This window comes from Dipodomys merriami, unplaced genomic scaffold (assembly GCF_024711535.1).
Source record: "Dipodomys merriami isolate MVZ:Mamm:240054 unplaced genomic scaffold, mDipMer1.0.p SCAF_24, whole genome shotgun sequence".
Taxonomy (NCBI): domain Eukaryota; kingdom Metazoa; phylum Chordata; class Mammalia; order Rodentia; family Heteromyidae; genus Dipodomys; species Dipodomys merriami.
In genome coordinates this window covers 6,292,595-6,315,239 of record NW_027203826.1, presented here as the reverse complement: position 1 = coordinate 6,315,239, position 22,645 = coordinate 6,292,595, and the positions used below count along the sequence as shown (strand labels likewise).

Sequence of the window (22,645 nt, the reverse complement as noted above, 5' to 3'; positions counted from 1 at the left end):
TTTAGTTTATATATTATATAAACAATATATCAGTATACATATAAATTTATAAAGAACGAATGTTTTAGCAAAGTGATGGTGAGATTTTGTTTTGATGGTTAGGTGTTGTTTAAATGGTTACTCATTAAATTTGTTAGGGTTTAATATTTATAGGTCATAATTTAGTGCTTATAGCTAGGGTCTGGAAATTAGGCCTTTTCTGTCTGCTTGCATTATTACCAGCATTTCATCATCTGGTAATATAGGCCTTCCCTTGCCTCCTCCTTTTTGGTGATGGTCCTTGGGCTTGAATTGAGGGCCTACGTGCTGTCCTTGACCTTTCTCAAGGCTGGTATTCTACCACTTCCAACTTTTTGTTGGTTAATTAGAGATAAAAGAGCCTATAGACTGACTTTCTTGCCCAGGCTGGCTTGGAACTGCAGTCCTCAGATCTCTGCCTCTTGAGTAGTTGGAGTTACAGGACTGAGTCATTAACACCTGATTTAGGATTACAGATTTTAAAATGACAATGGCAGTACCATAGGAAGCAAAAATTAAAATACAAGGAATCATTTTCTGTAAGCTTTTTGTTTTTGTTTTTCTTTTCTTTTTTTTTTTTTTTTTTTTGGTCGGTCATGGAGCTTGAATTATGGGCTTGGGCGCTGTCCCTGTGCTCTTCAGCTCAAGGTGAGCACTCTACCACTTGACCACAGTGCCACTTCCAGTTTTCTAGTGGTTTATTGGAGATAAGAGTCTCACGGACTTTTGTGCTGGGTTGGCTTAGAATCTCAATCCTCAGGTCTCAACCTCCTGAGTAGCTAGGATTACAGGTGTGAGCCACCAGCACCCAGCTGTAACATGTTTTTTTTAAAAAAATTGTTACTATTAGTAACTGGAAGTTTAGAGAAAGAAGACTTAGTAAAAGATTGTTTAGTTATTTTCCTGATTATTGATTTGGTTTTGTCTATCGCAGTGCTAATTATAGTAGTTTTTCCTGTACCACTCAAGCCCCTGATCCTGAGTGTTTCATTGACAGATTGATTTCCTAGTCCCAACTTCCTGCCTTATGGGTTTTGATTTAGTAAATCTGGTATTGGCATCTGAAATCTCCATTTAACGGGCTTATTGTAGATTTGAGGAATAGGCTTTTTTTCTCCTCTCCCCCTGTCTGTCTCTGTGTTTCTGTGTCTCTGTGTGTTATTTCATTTCATTTATTTTTGAGAGGAGGTCTCACTACATAGACCAGGGTAGCCTCATTGCAATCAAACTGACTCAGTCTCCCGTGTGCTGGGATAAACCTCATTTTAGAGGTGGATACTATTTTTTTTTGTTTGTTTTTTGGAGGATGCAGAGTAAATCATAAATATATTTTTTGAAAAACATGACAAGTATTAATATGTATGCACTTAAATTAGGCAAGTGTGTGTGTGGGGGGGGGAGCGGAGTACTGGGGCTTGAACTCAGGGCCTGGGTGCTGTTCTTTTGCTTTTTCAGTCAAGGCTGGCATTCTGCCTTTTGAGTAACAACTCCACTTGTGGCTTTTTGATTAAGTGGTGATAAAAATCTCTAGGATTTGTCTGCTCAGGCTGGCTTCAAATCTCTATCCTCATATCTCAGCCTCCTGTGTAGGTAGGATTACAGAGGTGATCTATTGCCCCCCTGGTGGCATTATTCGTTTGGTTCAGTTTAATGAGAAAGGCAGAGGATTAATGAAGTATTATTTTATGGCTGGGTAGTGTATCACACCTATAATCTCAGCAAGTCTAAAGATGGGTGGGAGTTGTTGCCCATTTCAGGCAAAAAGCATGAGACTGTATCTGAATAATAACTAAAAGCAGAAAGGACTGTAGTATGGCTCAAGTGGTAGAGATCCTACCTAACAAGTGCCACACTATAAGTTCAAACACAGAACTGACAACATTTTTAATCAACACACACACTTGTTTCTGTCATTTGGTGGCAAATATAATAATAATATATAATTATGTATAGAATATAAGAATAAATGGTACCAATAATGGTTACTTTTGGGGGCTCTCTAGCAATACAATATTCTTCCTTCAAGACAGATTAAATAATTATATTAAGAGATGCAGTAATTGCCTTTTAGTGTCAGTTTTTCTTATCATCATAGCATGCATCTTTTAGTAGTAGTATTGGAAAAATCTCCAAGATCCATTTAAAAAAAAATCCTAGGCCTAATAAAAGTTTGGCCCAGCATTGCGAGTGAGTTAATGAAAACTTTTCTACTAGCTGGTCAATTTTCTGATTCTCTTGGTATTTCCTTCTAACTAAATTTTTAAATTCTTGGTAGTGTATTTTTATAAAGGAATATTAACTTTTAAAAACACAGTAAATGGAATATACTTAACTTTTCTTCATTTCTTTCTCCCCTCCTTCCCCAAATTAGGAATCAAGTCCTGGAAATGTTTGATCATGCTTATGGTAACTATATGGTAAGTAGGAAGCTTCTCTTTATGTCCCATTTTATGAACTGGTTGTGTGAGCACAGTCAAGTGAAGATTTTTGAACCTGAATTATTAGAACTTTTAAAAAAATTTAATATTATTGTACATATTTTATATGTACAGAGGGGTTATAATTACATAAGTAAGGTAATGCATACATTTCTTGTCAAACAGTGTTAACCCCTCCCTTGTTTCCTTCCTCTTTCCTTCCTCCTGTTCCCCCACATTTTCTTCCCCCCAAGTTGTAAAGTTCACTGCCAACATAGTGTCTTGTGAGTATCACTTTTGCATTGGTTCACCCTTTGTGTTTTGTCTCTCCATTTTGTTATTCCCTTCCTCAAATCAGATATATGTATACACAAACGTATATACAAAATGTATACATTAGACACAGGGTACCAAAATAAAAAACAGTGACAACAGAGGATAAACCAGAGGGGAAAAAAAGAAAAGAGAAATAACACAGTACATTAAAAAAAAAACAACAAAAAAAATCCCTTGTTTTTATATCGTGGAGTTCATTTCAATTAGCTTTTTTGCCCGGCTCAATTAGCATTATTTTATATGGTCATACATACATAGCTATTGAGCTACTGTGATCCTCTGCTAAGACTATGAGGGAAACCATGGAATTTACGTTTCTTTGGGTCTGGCTTATTTCAATTAATATGATTTTTTTTCCAAGTCTTTCCATTTCCTTACGAATGGGTTGGTGTCATTTTCTGATAGAAGCATAGAATTCCATTTTGTGTGTGTGTGTGTATTACATTTTCTTGATCTATTCATCTGAGGGGCATCTGGATTGGTTCCATATTTTAGCTATAGTAAATAATGATGCAGTGAACATAGTTGTGCTGGTAGCTTTAGTGTGGCCTTGTTTGTGATCTTGGGTAAATACTAACATTTTTTTAAAGAATGCCTTTAAAAAGCAGGACAAATATAAGCTAACAGATTATTCCTAGTAGAGGTTCTTAGAGAATTAATTATTAAATATGTAAGAAATGACTGAAATTAGATTATGCAATTTTTGGGGGGGGGTCTGATCGTGGGCCTGAACTCTGGGCCTGGGCTCTCTCCCTCATCTCTTCAGCTCAAGGCTAGCATTCTACCACTTGAGCCACAACGCCACTTCTGGCTTTTTTTTCTGCTTTTATGGTGCTGAGGAATCAAACCCAGGGCCTCATGCATGCAAGGCAAGCGCTCTACCGCTGAGCCACCTTCCCAGACCCAATTTTTTAGGTACTTTTTTTTTTTTTTCTTCTTTTGGTCCAGTCATGGGCCTGAACTCTGGGCCTGGACGCTGTCCCTCAACTCTTCAGCTCAAGGCTAGCATTCTACCACTTGAGCCACAGCGCCACTTCCGGCTTTTTTCTTTTTGGCTTATATGGTGCTGAGGAATTGAACCCAGAACCTCAAGCATGCAAGGCAAGCGCTCTACCACTGAGCCACCTTCCCAGCCCCAATTTTTTATACAGTTTACTTGGGCACCGTGAAGTGTTCATTGAGTGAATGCTTTATATAACTGGATATTGTAGAAGTAAACATGAAAAAAATGTTATAATAGTCTTTAAAGGAAATTCATGCTCAAAACTAGTTAAAAGAAGCTACAATATTATTTTATATAGTCATGAAGAAAACCATAGAAAGAGGTAAACCTAGCCTCTATTCACATTCTATTCTTGTGCACTTTGAATTGAACATGTTTTGCTTCCTGCTATGTTGATCTTAATGTTCCAAGTTTCCTGGAGCACCTTTAAGATAAATAGTATTTTAGCTTATTAGATGAAACATTCGACCTCAAGGAAACAAAGAAAAAGGGAAGATCTACAGATTGGTTACACAGCAATGTGGATAATCTAGCAAGCAAATTTTGGGGCTCAACAGAAAGTTTTACATATAAATTTCACATATAAAGAGTTTTAAGAGTAAAAAAAAAATTGAAGAGTAAATATTTTGGGGCTGGGAAAGGGCTCAGTGGTAGAGTGCTTGCCTTGCATGCATGAGGCCTTGCCTTGGGTTCAATTCCTCTGCACCACATAAGCAGTAAAAGCTGGAAGTGGCGCTGTGGCTCAAGTGGTAGAGCGCTAGCCTTGAGCTGAAGAGTTGAGGGACAGCGCCCAGGCCCAGAGTTTAGGCCCCATGACCCAAAAAAAAAAAAAAAAAAAGAGTAAATTCTTTTTTACATATAAATTTTAAAGAGTTTTAATCAGATTGTCTTAAGAATTTCTTAACTTTGTTTTTACACTATACATGTATCAGATTGTCTTTTATGATTACAGGCTATAAAATGTAGTTAGCCAAAGTTCAGCAGGAAACTTTTAATTCTACTTGAGTTTTCAGTTAGTTTTCTGGATACATTTTCATTTATATTAATTTATATTAGCAAAACATTGTCATACATCAACATTATTTTTATATGTGCACATCTAAATATATATACTTTATATTACTTAAGCATAATTTTTTAAAAGAAATTTAGTAGTCCTTGCCATCTTTTATATTTTCATTTGGTAAGGCACTTTTTAGATTCATTTCTCCAGGTATTACCTTATTCCCTTAATACTTCTTTCAAAATAATTTATTTCTGGGCATTTCAGTTTGGACAAAGTAAAATTGAGCAACTTTAGGCTGATGATTTAGAGATGAAAAAGTGGGCTTATACTATATTGCTTACAATGTAGCCATCTTCTAAGTATATATTTCGAATTCCAAAGTTAAATAAAATAATACACAGAGTAGTGACTTTATTACATATTGCTAGGAATAAGAACTTGTCTTTATAAACCGCTGTCATTAATATCTTATTTCTTGTAGGTACACAGCAGAACATTATGTCAGTTTAGCTTTTTCCTATGTAGAGCATAGTAAATGAATGGGTTTGTGATGAGCAGATAGTAAGTGCAGCTCTCATAGGACTTTTTTGGCTCATTTACTCTTGTGACCTAATTGGATTAGTTTTGGCTACAACTAACTACTTATAAGACCTAAGTGAGAAGGACTTGAACTCCCAAACTTTGGAATTTCTGGAAGTAACATTCTCATCCACATTTTCTAAGATGAGGCCATCCTCATCTGTGTAATACATATTTTTAAATGTTGGGCTGTATTATAACATATGTAATACTAGTAGTGTACTTGTGCTGTGCTCAGTCTATGTGATACTTGTAACTCAAGATTTAGTGTAGAATTTACCCTTTGCCTTTAAAGTTCTCAACTAACAGAACACTGTTCTAAAATATTAAAAAGAGATCTAGGTACCTATTGTTACTTGAAGTTGAAGCAGTTTCTTCAGTTTTTTATGCTAGGAAGCACTATTTGCTTCATATGGAGTGAAAGTGTAGAGATTATAGGGTTAAATGATTTTGCATTCAAATCTTGACCTCTGTTTACAAGGTTGGTCCTTAAATGGTTCAGATAACTCCTCTGAGCTGTGTCTTAGCATTGTGAAAGGGAAATATTGCAAAAGATATTTATAGACTACAAGAGTTTTGAGAATAAAGACTTTTCTTAAAAAAAGACTTTTCTTAATTTTCATTGTCTTGTTCTGTGTCCTCTGCTTAGCATGTTTGAATATAAATGCTTTTTTTTTGGTCAGTAGTGGGGCTTGAACTCTGGGACTGGGCATTGTCCCTCAGCTCTTCAGCTCAAGGCTAGCAGTCTACCACTTGAGCCACATTGCCACTTCTGATTTTCTGAGTGGATTCTTCAAGATGAGTCTCACAGACTTTCCTGTCCAGGCTGGCTTTGAACCGTGATCTTCAGATCTCAGCCTCCTGAGTAGCTAGATTACTGGCGTGAGCCACTGGTAACTAGCAATAAATGCTTTTTAAATGTTTTTGAAAGAACTAAACTAAAAAACTAAATCTTCTTGTGAAGATACAATTTTTTTTTGTACTTCAGTATGATGACATATAAGATATTGCCTTTTAAACTCAAAGAAATAACTTAGTAAGAGTCTTTAAAAATTAAAACTTATGGTGAATTTCAGGTGGGGCCCATAAATCTCCTATTTAGTTGCTTACTGTACTCACATGTCAAATCCCTGATACATGGTAAGCTTTTAATATTGAAAGCTTTTCTTCATGGCTTACTACTTTCTATTATTACTTTCTAGTCTACTCTACAATTAGGACAATTCCTTTAATCCTCTTGGTTCCCAGGAAAATAATAGCATTTTCCAAAGATATAGGTATAATTATGAACAAGCACTTTGGACTTGGAACAGGATACCCTGAGGTGGCTAAGTCATCTACATGCCACCTACAAGCTGATAATGGAAAAGTTCCTAGTCTTGAGCCTGTTTCCTCCTTTCTGTAAAACGGAGACAATAGTTTGCCTGCCTCACAACATGTTAGAACTAGGATCTGACAAATAGGAATACTGAATAAGAGTTTGCTTCCTTTGTGGGTACTAGCAATTGATAGTAACTATTTCTAGCATCATTATGCATTCTCTGTCTAGGGCTGAAATTTCCATCCTAAAAATTTATTTTGGTTTTAATTCATGACTCCCTCCTAAGATACTCCTTAAAACCGCTGCATTCTTTTCTTTCTGTCCTGGGAATGTGCTCTTTTCGGCTTACATTTTCTTTTCACTAATGAAATAATAGTTTCTCTCCTTGTGATTTCTCAATAAAAATGTCTTGATAGCTTTAGGTATATTACATCTTTCATTACTGGAGTTATAGCCAAGGATTTTTGGATTTTATCAGTTATTGGCATAATTACTAACATCTATTATTTCACAAACTCTTTACACTGATGTTTACCCACAGAATTGCACAGATGGCTTTTTTTCCCCCACAAATAACATGAAATTTGATGTTTACTTTGGCAGTTCTCGTCTAATCTTACTCAACCCTAGATCACAGCCATGATAGGGCCTTTAGTAACATGTTTTAAATATCTATGCTAAATTGAGTTTGTAAATTAAATTGGCTGACAAAATGACATATATCTGGGCCACCCAAATGCAGAACCTTTTTACATCTGAGCTCCTTGACATTGTTTGTCCCCCACAGTTTTTCCTGACTATTGTAATCAGTTGAGTTTAAATGTAAGCAAAGGCTATACTTGATAGAGTCCTAAGCTTTAGAAATAAACTTGGAAAGAGCTGAAAAACCTAGTTTTCCTTGACTAGTAAAGTCATAACTAATCTGTAATCCTTTTACGTTTGATAATTTCATTTTGGTGGAAGAAATAACATTAGTCCTTGTTTTGTGGATTTTTTGGTTTGCTAGTTTGAGAAAGGATCTTGATAAATAGTCCAGTCTGGCCTTGAACTCATGATCCTGTTTCCTTGCTGGGGCAGGCTGAGATTACAGCTTTAATCCCTCATACTCAGCCAATTAGCCTTTCTCATTAAACAAGAGGAACTATTTTTAAATGTAGTTTCCTGTGGATTTCCAGATTTATGTATAATTTCTTAGTAATGTTTCTTTTCCCCACTTGAATTTTTTTTCTTTTTCTTTCTTTTGGCAATAGTGAACTCTGGTCTACTACATTTGTTTGGCATGTGCTCTACTATTTGAGCCATGCCTCTAGACCTTATTTGTTCTAGTCATTTTTGAGTTAGGGTATCATGTTTTTGACTCGGGTAGCCTCAGACTACAATCCTTCTATATATGACTGATCCTTGTGGCTGGGATGACAGGTGCACACCACCATACTTGGCTTGTTAGAATCTCTAATTTGGTTGCCTTGACTGGCCTTAAACATCAGTCTTGATTTCCCCCTCCTGTGTACCTGGGATTATAGACATGAGCTACCATGTGCAGGCTTAAATTTTTTTTCCTTTAGTAAAATGTAAAACAAAATGTAACATTTAAATAATTTTTAAGTATATGGTTATGTGTCATTAAATTTATTCACATTATTTTGCATCCATCTAATTTCATCTTTGCCATATAAAACTCTGTACTTGACCTTTCTTGTTAATAATTTGTTCATGAAAAACAATATTCTGGCTGGGCTATGATGGCTCACACTTGTAATTCTAGCTACTTGGGAGCTGAGTACAGGAGGATCACAGTATGAGGTTAGCTCAAATGGAAAAGTTCTTGAGATTAAACCAATAGCTGTGCACAGTGGCATTTGTTTGTCATTCTAAGATATATAAGAGAACTAAGTTGGAGGATTAAGGGTCCAGGCTCAGCCCAGGCTGGAGTTGCAAAGACTCCATCTCCAAGGTGGGAACTGGACTCCCTCTCCAAGAGGGAAACTGGGGACACAGTGGCGCACATCTTTGATACCAGCAAAAACAGAAAGCCTAATGTAGGCAGACCACAACTATCTATGCCTGGTCTGGAAGTGAAAACTTATCCTGAAAATAACCGGTGAAAAACAGGACCAGAAGCTCAGTAGTAGTGTGCCCTGTGGCAGGTACAAGGCCACCTGGCAGGTGCAAGGTCCTGAGTTCAAACCTCCCTCCCCCTAAGAGTAATTTGTAAACAAAGCATTTTAGAAATGGTACTTTTGTGGGACTGGTTATAATTTTTTATTTCACTTTTTGTGGTACTGTCATTTGTTACTCAGCGTTCCATGATCTCTACCTTTAGAAGATCTTAAAATCCTACCAAACTTACATAAGAAAGTAAGTCTATCATGTCCTCTCAAAATGTTTTTTTTTTTTTTTTGGTCCGGTCATGAGGCCTGAACTCTGGGCCTGGGCACTGTCCCTCAGCTCTTCAGCTCAAGGCTAGCGCTCTACCACTTGAGCCACAGCTCCATTTCCGGCTTTTTGCTTTTTGCTTATGTGGTGCTGAGGAATTGAACCCAGGGCCTCTGGCTTGCAAGGCAAGCACTCTACCGCTGAGCCACCTTCCCAGCCCCTCTCAAAATGTTTTATATCATATTTTGGTATTCCAAATAGAATTTTAACTTATTAGAACCAGGTCCTTCTGTTTAATGTATTGATAAGCAATAGATAATTCAATTTTCAGTGCACAATTCTCAGTAAGGTTGATTTAGTAGAATGCCATTTATTCATTCACCAATTGATGAATATTTGACTTGTTTCTAGTCTTTTGGCTATTATTATTATTTGCTGATACTGAGGCTTGAACTCAGGCTGTCTCTTAGCTTTTCCATTTAAGGCTGGCACTATACCACTTGAGCTACACAGCTTTACTGCCAGCTCTTTGGTGGTTAATTGGAGATAAAAGTCTCACAGACTTTCCTGCCTGGGCTGGCCTCTAATTGTCATCCTCAGATTTCAGCCTTTTGAGTAGCTAGGATGACAGGTGTGAGCCACTGGTGCCTGGCTCTTTGGTTGTTATTAATAAATTAATTATACCTGTCAGTGTAATTTTTATGTGGGCTTACATTTTCCTGTATTTCCTACATAGGAGTGGGATTTCTAGGTTCTATGTTAAGTGTAAGTTTAACTTTATAAGAAATTGCCTAACTTTTTGAAAGTGGATATAATACTTTACGTTCCACAGCAGCAGTGTACAAATTTTAGTTACTACACATCCTCTCAAATGCTTGGTGTTTTTAGTCTTTTTAATTTTAGCTATCCTTGTGGGTGCCTAGTGGTATTTCATTGTGACTTTCATTTGATTTTTCCTGATGACTAATGGCATTGAAAATCTTACTATGTGCTTCTTTGCTGTTTGTATATCTTTTTGGATGAAGCATCTGTTCAAATCTTTTCTCCATTTAAAAGTCATTTGTCCTGTTGGGTGCCGGTGGTTCACGCCTGTAATCCTAGTTACTCAGGAGGCAGAGATCTGAGGATCGCAGTTCAAAGCCAGCCCAGGCGGGAAAGTCAGTGAGACTCTTATCTCCCATAAACCAATAGAAAACCAGAAGTGGCACCGTGGCTCAAGTGGTAGAGTGCTCACCTTGAGGTGAAGAGCACAGAGACAACACTGAGGCCCAGAATTCTAGCCCCATGACCAACCAAAAAAAAAAAAAGTCATTTGTCCAGTTATTGCTGAGTTGTAAAAATTATTACATATTCTGGATGTTAGTCCTTTATAACACACACACACACACACACACACACACACACACACGTACACACGCACGCACGCACGCACGCACACACGGTATCTATCTTTTTTTTTCTTTTTTTGGGTCCGGTCATGGGGCCTGAACTCCGGGCCTGGGCTCTATCCCTCAGCTCTTCAGCTCAAGGCTAGCGCTCTACCACTTGAGCCACAGCGCCACTTCTGACTTTTTGCTTTTTGCTTATGTGGTGCTGAGGAATCGAACCCAGGGTCTTGAGCATGCAAGGCAAGCGCTCTACCACTGAGCCACCTTCCCAGCCCTTAATATATATCTTGACAGTTTGCACTTTGACTTTTAATTTTCTTAGTATGTAGTGCCTTTTGAAGCTTTTTTGTTCTAGGACTTGAATTCAGGGCTGGACACTGCCCCTGAGGTTTTTTGCTCAAGGCTGGTGCTCTACCACTTGAGCCACAGTTTGACTTCTAGCTTTTGGTGGTTAATTGGCAATAAGAGTATCAGTTTCACACCCAGACTGGCTTCTAGGTAGGATTCTCAACTGTCAACCTTGTGAATAGGAGTATCTCTAGCACCCAGCAAATGTTTTAAATTGTGGTCAAGTCCAATTTATCATTTTTTTCTTTGAATGATCTATGTTATATGTTTGTGGTTTATCTAGGGCCACAAAGCTTTTCCTTTCTTCTTTAGGTATTTTATAATTTTAGCTAGTTCATTTAAATTTGTAACTAATATTGAGATTTTTGCCTATGATATGAAGTAAGGTTTATTAATATGTGTGGGTGTACGATTCTAATCTTTTTTTATTGTAAAGATGTTGTACAGAGAGGTTATAGTTACATAAGTCAGGTAATAGTACATTTCATTTTCTTTCATTTTTTTTTCCCTCCCATCCAGTACCACTTACTGAAAACAATATCCTGTCCCTACTGAATTGGTTTTGACAACAGTCAAAAAAATCAGTTGACTTCATAGATAGATGGGTTAGGCTCTGCATTTCATTCTGTTGATCATCTTAGGCCAATATTACATTGAACTGATTATAGCAGCTTTATGATTAGTTCTAAACTCATGCAGTGACAATCTTTCAGCTTGTGGTTTTTCAAATTGTTGGCTATTTGAGTGTATCTCCATTTAAATAAAAAAAACAGATTGTCAATTTCTATTTTTAGTGAACCTACTTTCTATTTTAGTGCTAACATCATTCAATTTGGAGACAGTTTTTTTTTGGGGGGGGCGGTGTCTGGTCGTGGGGCCTGAACTCTGGGCCTGGGCGCTGTCCCTCAGCTCTTCAGCTCAAGGCTAGTGCTCTACCCCTTGAACCACAGTGCTACTTCTGGCTTTTTTCTTTTTGCTTATGTGGTGCTGAGGAATCAAACCCAGGGCCTCATGCATGCAAGGCAAGCACTCTACCACTGAGCCACCTTCCCAGCCCGACAGTTTTTTTTTTTTTTAACACTAGTATTCAATCCGTGAATATGGTATCTGTTATTTAATGTTGTGGTAGTATTTTGTAGTTTTCAGTTTATAGATCTGTGTATATTTTTGTTAATTTTTTTTTGGGGGGGGGTCTGGTGATGGGGCCTGAACTCTGGGCCTGGGTGCTGTCCCTCAGCTTTTCAGCTCAAGGATAGCACTCTCACTTGAGCCACAATGCCACTTCAGGCTTTTTTCTTTTTGCTTATGTGGTGCTGAGGAATTGAACCCAGGGCCTCAGGCATGCAAGGCAAGCGCACTACCACTGAGCCAACTTACCGGCCTCCTATTTTTGTTAATTTTTTTGAATCCATAACTGTTTAACAATTTAGATGGTATTGTAATTCATGGTTTTTCTAATTTTAATATCCACTGTTCATTGATGTTACACAGAAATACAATACTTTAGTATTATGTCATGCAAACTTACTAAATTAATTTGCTACATCTTTTCTGTAGAGTCCTTAGTATTTTTCCATATTGTCTACCATGTCATTTGTAAGCAAAGAAATGTTAACTTCTTCTTTTGTGATGTATATGTTCTCTTTTTCTTACCTTTATGGCCGTGGCTACAACTTTAGTACTACATTGAAAAGAAGTGGTGAGGTTGTCTTGTTTCTAGTCTTATGGAGAAAGCAGTTCATCTTCACTATTAAGTATGAGGTTAGCTGTTGGTTTTTCAAGGATGCTATTTATCAGGTTAGATTCCCTTCAGTTCTTAGTGTGTTGACAGTTTTTTTGTCATGAAAGGGTATTTAATTTTGTCATATTTTGTTTTTGTTCATCATAGAGCTTGAACTCAGGGCCTAGGCACTGTCCCTGAGCCTTTTTTGCTCAAGACTAGTGCTCTACCACTTTGAGCCACAGCTCCACTCCTAGTTTTCTGGTGGTTAATTGGAGGTAAGAGCCTTGTAGACTTTCCTGCCCTGGCTGGCTTTGAACCATGATCCTCAGATCTCAGCCTCCTGAGTAACTAGGATTACAGGTATAAGCCGCAAAACCCAGCTCAGATACTTTTTTCTGCATATATTGCTATGATTTTTAAATCTGTTAGGATTATATTATATATAATTATATATAACATCATATAACAATATTTATTATAACAATCTATTAGTTTAATTTATTTAATACTGATCAAAAGCAAATTGACTATATGCCTTTTTTTTGGGGGGGTCTGGTCGTGGGGCCTGAACTCTGGGCCTGGGCGCTGTCCCTCAGCTCTTCAGCTCAAGGCTAGCGCTCTACCACTTGAGCCACAGCGCCACTTCCGGCTTTTTTACTTTTTGCTTATATGGTGCTGAGGAATCGAACCCAGGGCCTCAGGCATGCAAGGCAAGCGCTCTACCACTGAGCCACCTTCCCAGCCCTTGACTATATGTCTTAAGAATTGAGAAGCTTTGGTTCTCCTCTAATTTTGAGTATAAGTTTAAAACACTCTGATAATTTGCAGTGATTAACTTAAAATAAAGGATACAACTCAGTTTGTTTATTTATTTATTTTTGTTTTTGTCAGTTGTGGGGGCTGAGCTCTGGGCCTGGGCACTGTCCCTCAGTTCTTCAGCTCAAGGCTAACGCTCTACCATTTGAGCCACAGTGTTACTTCTGGCCTTTTCTGTTTATGTGGTGCTGAGGAATTGAACCCAGGGCCTCATGCATGCAAGGCAAGCACTCTACCACTGAGCTACCTTCCCAGCCCCTCAACTCAGTTTTAATATTTGTTTATCATCAGGGCCAAAAACCATTTTGTAAAATACAGTACTTAAAAGTGTAGTACTCATTGTACAAAAATATGGGTAGGGAAGTATGTGGGAAGTGTGCAGATGGAATCACTAGCTAGCAAGTACTGTTAATTTGCAACATTTAGCTCATTACATATCACTTAGTTTTAATTTTAAGAAAATCTTATCTGCGTCAAGGATATTTAATGAGAGTCTAGAACAGATTATTAAAATATATTTATTATAAAATATGCCTGATATTGTCAGTAACTTTTAAAATAATGTTTTAAAATTATTTTAGTAAAACAAAATTTTTTCCCTTAATTTCAGCATTGGTTTTTACTAACAAGTCCATTTTTGAAACTTTGACTTAACTATTTTAGGGTCTTTGTCACCTGAAGTCTTGCTAAGTTTAGAGCCTTTGTCACCTAAAGTCTCGCTAAGTTTTAGAGTCTGCTGTGAAAAATACTTTCAGTTTCATTTTGCTTACTTGCCTCCTTTTGTTTACTCATTTTTAGTTAGGCACCTGTTCTACTTAATTTGCACAGGATTCTTTTTATCAGCTGAGTTTTACTTGTAGATGATAATTATTAAACGTTTCTATGAATGAGTTATGTCAGTATGACATGAGCCATTTGTTAGCACTTATCATGGCAACACATTGTTAAGAATGGTTGAGGCTGAGGAAAGTCTTTTATTCGCCACATATGCATTGCTCTGGATTTATGCAAATGCTGTAGTTTGCTTTGTGGTAAACCAAAAGGAAAGGGCCTGTTTGTTTTTTTTTTTTTTTTAAATTCTTGGAACACATAAAGTATCTTATTTTATTTTTGTCGGTTGTAGGGCCTGCACTCTGGGCCTGGGTGCTGTCCCTCAGCTCTTCAGCTCAAGGCAAACGCTGTACCACTTGAGCCAAAGCGCCACTTCTGGCTTTTTCTGCTTACGTGGTACTGGGGAATTGAACCCAGGGCCTCATGCATACAAGGCAAGCACTCTACCACTGAGCCACCTTCCCAGCCCACATAAAATATTTTAGTACTTGGTTTAAAGTTCTTTCATTTGTTTATTCTGCTTAGTAATTAATAATAATAGTTTTAATATCTAGGTAAGTTTAGGATTAAAATTCTTATTTATAATTTAGTTTTAATTTATATTTAATTTCATACAGAAATGTGTGTGTGTGTTATAAAACCTTAAAAACAGTACTGTGAAGTTTCTAAGCAGTGGTTTAAAATGGCAAGGAACTTTTTACAACCAACATGTACAACTTTAAAAATGATCACTTTTTGGGGCTAGGAAGGTGGCTCAGTGGTAGAATGCTTGCATCGTATGCACGAGGCCCTGGGTTCAATTCCTTAGCACCACCTAAACAGAAAAGTTCAGAAGTGGCAGTGTGGCTTAAGTGGTAGAGCACTAGCCTTGAGCTGAATTGCTCAGGGACAGTGCCCAGGCCTAGCATTCAAGCCCCACACTGACACCCCCCCCCAAAAAAAAAGATCACTTTTCTTGTGTTACTACATGTGTTAAATATGAAATTATAATGTACTGATAAGTAACACGTATTTTGGAAATCAGTTCTGTTGGAAGTGACACATGAAAAAGTAGGAATTTGACATGTAAAAAGATGTGTAATTAGGAATTTATGCTGAAACCATTTGTATCATTAAAATTAGGAAGTACAGTTTTCAGAATTTTTTAACTATCTCTTGATTCTAATTATATGAAACCATTTGTTGCCAAGAATCTTCTTCTTAGGGAATGAGTCATTATAGAACATTGAATATTTTTATTTTGTGCTTAGTACTGGGGTTGCTCAGCTTTTTTGCTCATGGTTGCTACTATACCACTTGAGCCATGCCTCCATGCCTCTATTTCAGCTTTTTTTGCTCATTAGTTAGAGATAGAATCTTAAGGCCTTTCTGCAAGGGCTGGCTTCAACTGAGATCCTTAAGTCTCAGTTTTCTGTGTACTAGATTATAGGCATAAAGGTGCCTGGCTTCTTTTTTGTTGACCATGTATTTAGTGTTCTTGGTCCCTATTCTGTTTTTCTTCTTAAATATGCTGGATAACTGAGTTGACTGAGAGGTTTGGAGAGAGTTTTGCTCAACTTCAGGAATTAAGAATGATACGGGTTCCATCATTCAGAAAGACTAATACTGAGGGGAGGGTGATGAGAGGAATATGATTGAAGTACCTTATATTTGTTTGAAACTCACAAAAATTATAAAAAGCATAATTGAGATACATGTATACAGAGGAGGTGAATTGGATTAAAGCAAGTTTTTTTGTTTTTTTTGGGTCAGTCGTGGGGCTTGAACTCTGGGCTTGGGCGCTATCCCTCCTCTCTTTAGCTCAAGGTAAGGGCTCTACTGCTTAAGCCACAGCACCACTTCCTGTTTTCTAGTGGCTTATTGGAGATGAGAGTCTCATGGACTTTCCTTGCCCAGGCTGGCTTTGAACCGTGATCCTCAGATCTCAGCCTCCTGAGTAGCTAAGATTATAGGTGTGAGCCACTGGCACCTGGCTTAAAGCAAGTTTTATGTATATGTAGACATATTATAGTGCTTACCTCTTAATATATACAAAAATCAATTTTTAGCGGGGCGCTGGTAATCCTAGTTACTCGGAAGGCTGAGATCTGAGGATCTCAGTTCAAAGCTAGCCTGGGCAGGAAAGTCTATGAGACTCTTACCTCCAGTGAACCACAAGAAAACTGGATGTGGTGCTGTGGCTCAAGTGGTAGAGCGCTAGAGCTGAGGGACAGTGCCCAGGCCTAGAGTTCAAGCCCTACAACTGACTAAAAAAAAAAAAAAATCAATTTTTAAATTTAAATAAAGCAATGTGATATGGGTTCCAAAGTTGGGAGTCACTAGACTTTATGTAAAAGGTCAATTCTGAATAAAATAAAACAGAATTATGAGCAATCAAGTGATTAAAACAAGTCACACATAGTGTACAATAGGTTAGACTAGACTTGGAAATGTTACTGTAGCAGTATTCAGTGAATGCAAGAAGAGTATAAAACCATGTCTTCAAATTTTTGAACAATTGAAAAATATGGCATGTTTGTTTGAGAGAGGGTCTCACTGGTGCTTTGAACTTGTGATCTCCCTGCCTTAGTTTTCATTTATTTATTTATTTATTTAATTTTTTTTGGGATCCTGTCGTGGGGCCTGGGTGCTGTCCCTCAGCTCTTCAGCTCAAGGCTAGCACTCTACCACTTGAGCCACAGCGCCACTTCTGGCTTTTTTCTTTTTGCTTATGTGGTGCTGAGGAATCGAACCCAGGGCCTCATGCATGCAAGGCAAGTGCTCGACCACTGAGCCACCTTCTCAGCCCCTGCCTTAGTTTTCTAAGTGCTGAAATGTACAGATGTGTACTACCATACCTGGTAGAATATATGTCTTTAAGCATTATCGTGACCTAGAAATACCAGAGAAATGTAATTTCGATGATCCCTTTAAAACAAATAAGAACTACCTCAGGATACACTAGACAACCAGGAAGAAGAATCAAAATAAAAACTGAAGAGTAGAGGAATAGAAAAACGGTGTGTATCAGCTCCCCTTAAGTAGAGTTGTAACTAACATTAGCCACTCTTCAATTTAAGTTTTACTTCCTACTCCTGTCCCTTCCCCCTTCCTTTTTTTCCCCTTCCCACCCTTCTCTTCTTCTCTCTTCCTCTTCTTTCTCCTCCACTCCTTCTTTTCTCCCTTGTTTTCCTTTCTTCCTTCCTTCTCAACTTTTATCTTGGTTAGGTAATTTTTGTTTGATTATCCATTTGGGGGTAATTTCCTGCCTGTTAAGAAGGCAACACATAGCTGGGCCCTGGTGGCTCACGCTTATAATCCTAGCTACTCAGGAGGATCATGGTTCAAAGCCAGCCTGTGCAGGAAAGTCTGTGAGACTCTTATCTCCAATAAACAACTCAGAAACCGGAAGTGGCATGTAGCTCAAGTAGTAGAGCACTTGCCTTGAGCTGAAGAGCTGAGGGACAGTGCCCAGGCCCAGAGTTCAAGCCCCTTGACTGACAATCAATCAGTCAATCAATCAATCAATAAATGCAGCTGGGCCCTGTGGCTCATGCCTGTAATCCTAGCTACTCAAGAGGCTGAGATCTGAGGATTGAGGTTCAAAGCCAGCTTGGCAGGAAAGGCCATGAAACTCTTTTTTTTTTTTTTTTTTTTTGGGTCGTGGGGCCTGAACTCTGGCCTGGGTGCTGTCCTTCAGCTCTTCAGCTCAAGGCTAGCGCTCTACCACTTGAGCCACAGCGCCACTTCTGGCTTTTTCTGCTTATGTGGTGCTGAGGAATCGAACCCAGGGCCTCATTCATGCAAGGCAAACACTCTACCACTGAGCCACCTTCCCAACCCCCATGAAATTCTTATCTCCAATAACCACCAGAAAACTGGAAATGGTGCTGTGGCTCAAGTGGTAGAGCACTTGCCTTGAACTGAAGAGTTGAGAGACAGCACTCAGGCCCAGAGTTCAAGCCCCATGACTGACCAAAAAAAAAGAAGGCAACAGAACCATATATACTTGCTGTCTGTATGTGAACTGAAGAACATGTGCACTTACATACCATTAACCATGTGTGGGCTTTGAAAGAAGTAATATGATTGATCACTGATCATGATTTATTCTTTATGCAGTAATTTGTGGACTGAAGAACTAGCATTCATGTTTATATTTTCCTCAGTTAAAACACTGCTTGAACTTACACTTGAATCATGTTTTTGGGTGCCTGTTTACCTATGCTGGAATAATTGAATCTTACACATAGTGAGACCACACAAAGGGAATACTGCCCATAAAAACATGACTGACAAAAATCCTAAATTGAGTGGAGGAAAGTGTGAGCATATTAATCTTATTACTTTTGGCAAGGAGTTGTTAAATTCTAAGATTGAAATGTATAGTTGACTTAATGATTCTTAGATTCACATTTTATTAGTCTTAAGAAAATCTTTCTTCATAATGAAGAGAGAATAAAGATCAGCAGCTCTTTTCTTTCTTCTTTCCTTTGCAGTAGAGATTAATGGCCAGAAAGTGGGAATATTTCAGGCCAGTTTTATGGAAGCACCTGCCCAGTTTAAAGAGCAAGCTTTTGGCTGTGTGCAGGACCAACAACCTCAACTGGCATTCCTTTGAGTATTACCTCAAATGCCCAAAGATGGAGGGTCCCAGCCTGTCTTCATCCTTAATATTTAGATAAAGGATTTGTGCAATTTTTCCTTCTACATTCTACTTGCCTTTTGGCACTTGAAAATTAAAATTACTTAAAAAGTTTATTTAACCATGAGTGGAAAAGAAGGTTTCTGCATATATTTTATCACCATGTAGACTGGAAGTGAATTGCCATGGTCATTCTTATCTAAAAAGAAAAACCTTAGGAGAGGATCACAAAGGCTCACTAGCTATGTACATATGATCATATAAGATAATATTTATGAAAATAAACTCTAAGAAATGGAAGCCAGGTTTTTTTTCTGTTGCAATTTTTTTGTTCTTTACCTTTTGTCTTGTTTGCAAGTTTATCTGTTTTGGGGAGGGTGGAGGTAGCACAGAAAGGGTGGGATCAAGAGTGAAGGAATTGGCAGTAGTACTACTCATCAGAGTCTATGCTCAAAATAAACTATAGCACTTGTGGGTGGGGATGGGAGTGGGAGAGAGAAACATTGTTCAAAAAGAAATGCATTCATTACCTGATGTATGTAACTGTAATCCCTCTGAACATCACCTTTACAATAACAATAAATAAACTATAGAACTTGTTGGTGGGGATGGGAGTGTGTGTGTGTGTGTGTGTGTGTGTGTGTGTGTGTAATGCTGTTCAAAAAAGAAACGTACAAGCTGGGTGCTGTTGGCTCACGCCTGTAATCTGTAATCCTAGCTACTGAGGAGGCTGAGATCTGAGGCTCATGGTTCAAAGTCAGCCTGGGGAAAGTTCATGAGACTCTTATCTCCAGTAAACCACCAGAAAACTGGAAGTTGTACTGTGGCTCAAGTGGTAGAGTGCTAGCCTTGAGCTGAAGAGCTGAGGGACAGCGCCCAGGCCCAGAGTTCAAGCCCCACGACCAACCAAAAAAAAAAAGAAATGTACTCATTACCTGATGTATGTAACTGTAGCCCCTCTGAACATCACCTTTACAATAACAATGTGTGTGTATGAAAAAATAGGTGTCAAGATAGTCCTTGAATAAATTCTAATATATGTGAAAGAAAATTTGGAAATGTATAAATAAAAAAGATTAACAAGGATAATTATGAAAAGAGGAACTAAGGAATATTTATTTTGTGTTTAAATGTTACTGAGGTCTTAGTTGATAGAAATTAATTTGGAAGACTTGACTTTACCAATTGAAGTATAACTATTAACTGTAATATTCTTGTATAAATTTATTTTCTTCTCACATATATCACTAGCTCTTCATAGTCACTAGTAGTTTGGATTACTAGGATTGTCTTTCCTTTTTAAATTTTAAGATATGTCTTTTATTAAAAAACAATGCAGGGGCTGGGAAGTTGGCTCAGTGGTAGAGCGCTTGCCTTGCATGCCTGAGGCCCTGGGTTCGATTCCTCAGCACCACATAAGCAAAAAGAAAAAAGCCGGAAGTGGCGCTGTGGCTCAAGTGGTAGAGCACTAGCCTTGAGCTGAAGAGCTGAGGGACAGTGCTCAGGCCCAGAGTTCAGGCCCCACAACCGGACCAAAAAAAAAAAAAAAAATGCAAATGGTTTGATTTTCCTGGGCCTTAGTTTTGTCATCTGAATTGAAGATAATTGAATCTAGAGGGTTGTTGCTATAATTAAATTATTTAAATGTCTAGAATAGTGCTTAGAAAAAAGGTAAATATTAACTAATATTAAATGATTATTTTTCAGTTACTAGAATAGTGCACATCTGTAACATTTTAGTATGGAAAGATTCCCTATGATTTAAGTAAACAAATTTTAGAGCAACATATACATATGGTATGAGCAACTATTTGTAAATAAAATTTTAGAATGAGAGTGCATTGGGTTAGAGCACTGGCTAGCATGTTTGAAGCCTTGAATTCAATCAGTCCCCAGCATTGAAAATAAACATTTACAGTATATGAATTAGATTGGACTGTGCTCATCATTGCTAGTAGAAAAGACACTGATAAATCAGGCCCACCAAGCTGACCTTAAAGGGTCTGGTCAAGTCTCAGCACTTAGCTGCCTGTGCTGTGGCATGCCTGTTATTCCAGCAATTGAAAGGTTGAGACAGGAAGATCAAAGTCTGGGATATATAGGAAGATACCATCAAAAAGTAAATAAGCAAACAACCAAATATTAAATAAACATTTAAAATTATATAGGTGCATGTATTAAATGTATATGGCTAGATCTGGGAAGGATAAAATGCTTGTCTTAATGGTAGTAACCTCTAGGGAGTGAAATTAGTGGAGGGAAATAAGATTAAAGAAGTTGTTTTGGTGCTGTTTGGGATTTTTCCAAGAATGTATTAAAGTTAAAAATTGTAATTTTCCAAAGATTAAAAGGCTAGTACAACTTTTGACTTTTTTTTAAGCTGTTTTTAAATGGTAGATAGGTCTTATTCTCTAAGTGATGTGTACTTTTCCTTATTTTCCTTAGTGATTTACTAAGGTTTTCTTGGCAGGAACATGCTTACCCAGCTGATGAACTCATGCCTTTAACCTGTAGAGGCCGAGTTAGGGGCCAGGAGCCAAGTCGGGGTGACGTTGATGATGCCTTGGGAAAGTGAGTATAAGAATAAGGCACAGGTAGACATGACAAAGTGCCCAAGACTGCTTTAAATATTACATGGACACCTTGGTTCCTTCTGTTGTCTTTTGTAAACAAAATTATCTCTTAGAGAAAAGTAGCTTGCTAAAAAGCTAAATGTAGATAGACATTCATTTTAATGTAATCTTAAAATGTATATAAAGTCAAAAGTACATGATAAAGTACACATGTTGGTGCTTTACTATTTTCATATATTTAAAAATAAGAGCTAATCAATGTTTTAATGCATAGCTTTTCACACATCTCAGTCTTCATACACTGTACTATTGACAAACGTGTTAGTGAATAGAACTACCAGCTGATAGGATGAAGGTAAGTCTACTTACCCATTTGTGGATGCAATATTTTAAATTCTAATGTTTTGCATCTTGTTATATTTGTTTCTTAGATTCTCCCTAACACTGATTGATTCTTTGGACACTCTTGTGGTAGGTTCATTTCTTCTTGGAATCATCTATTGTATAAAGTTCATAATATGTACTCTCAGGGTTTGTAAATGCAATACAGTAACTATGGAATGGAAGCTTTCAGATTTAAGTATGTTCAGATTTTTTGTTTGAAATGAATTGTGATTATGCCAAGTGAATGTCATGTAGAATAATAGAGAAACACAAGCAATTTGTGTGATGACTGCTAGTAAGGATTTCTTTTTCTTCTTGGATGTTGAAACTATTAGTCGAAAGTAATTTTGGAAAAAAGCTCAATATTTTCAATAATACTGAAATTGTTTAATTGAAATCTATGCTCTTCCATAAACAAAATTATGTTTCCCAGCAATGATTTTTTAATACCAAGTAATGGTTTTTTTGACTCTCCAATCTTATATAATACAGAAATCATTTTAATTAGTTCTGGTTCAAAATTGTTGATGGCAGAAGGGAGAGATGCAGTTCCAGATATCATAATTTCTAAGTCCAGTGTTTTAATGTTTTACATTTTGATCAGTATGATATAAAAGTAGGTTTATTTAAGGATTTTCTTAAAAGTATAATTGGGGAGGGAAGGGATAGTGAGAGAACAGTAATGGAGTGGATAACAATGTTCAACAAGAAATGTACCTTACTTATATAACTATAACTCCTCTGTACAGCATCTTTACAATAAAGTAAAATTTAAGAAAGCATAATTTGAGTTAATATCCTAAGTGCTTGCTTAAAAAAAAACAACAAAAATTTTGTGGGATAACAGACTATTTTCAGAACCAGGATTTATTTCCTAATACTGTTTCCATGTTCTTTTTTTT

General features: G+C 37.4%; 1 protein-coding gene across 4 annotated transcripts in view; it reads left to right on the top strand.

Annotated features, from left to right (window-relative positions):
• Positions 1-22,645, top strand: part of Edem3 (ER degradation enhancing alpha-mannosidase like protein 3) — a 74,692-nt gene that overhangs the window by 2,916 nt on the left and 49,131 nt on the right. For all 4 annotated transcript variants that reach the window (XM_070034216.1, XM_070034217.1, XM_070034218.1 and 1 more), the window contains exons 2-4: positions 2,390-2,435; positions 21,257-21,357; positions 21,791-21,830. In XM_070034216.1, the coding sequence (XP_069890317.1) occupies positions 2,390-2,435; positions 21,257-21,357; positions 21,791-21,830 (187 nt within the window). The remainder of the gene's footprint in view (positions 1-2,389; positions 2,436-21,256; positions 21,358-21,790; positions 21,831-22,645) is intronic.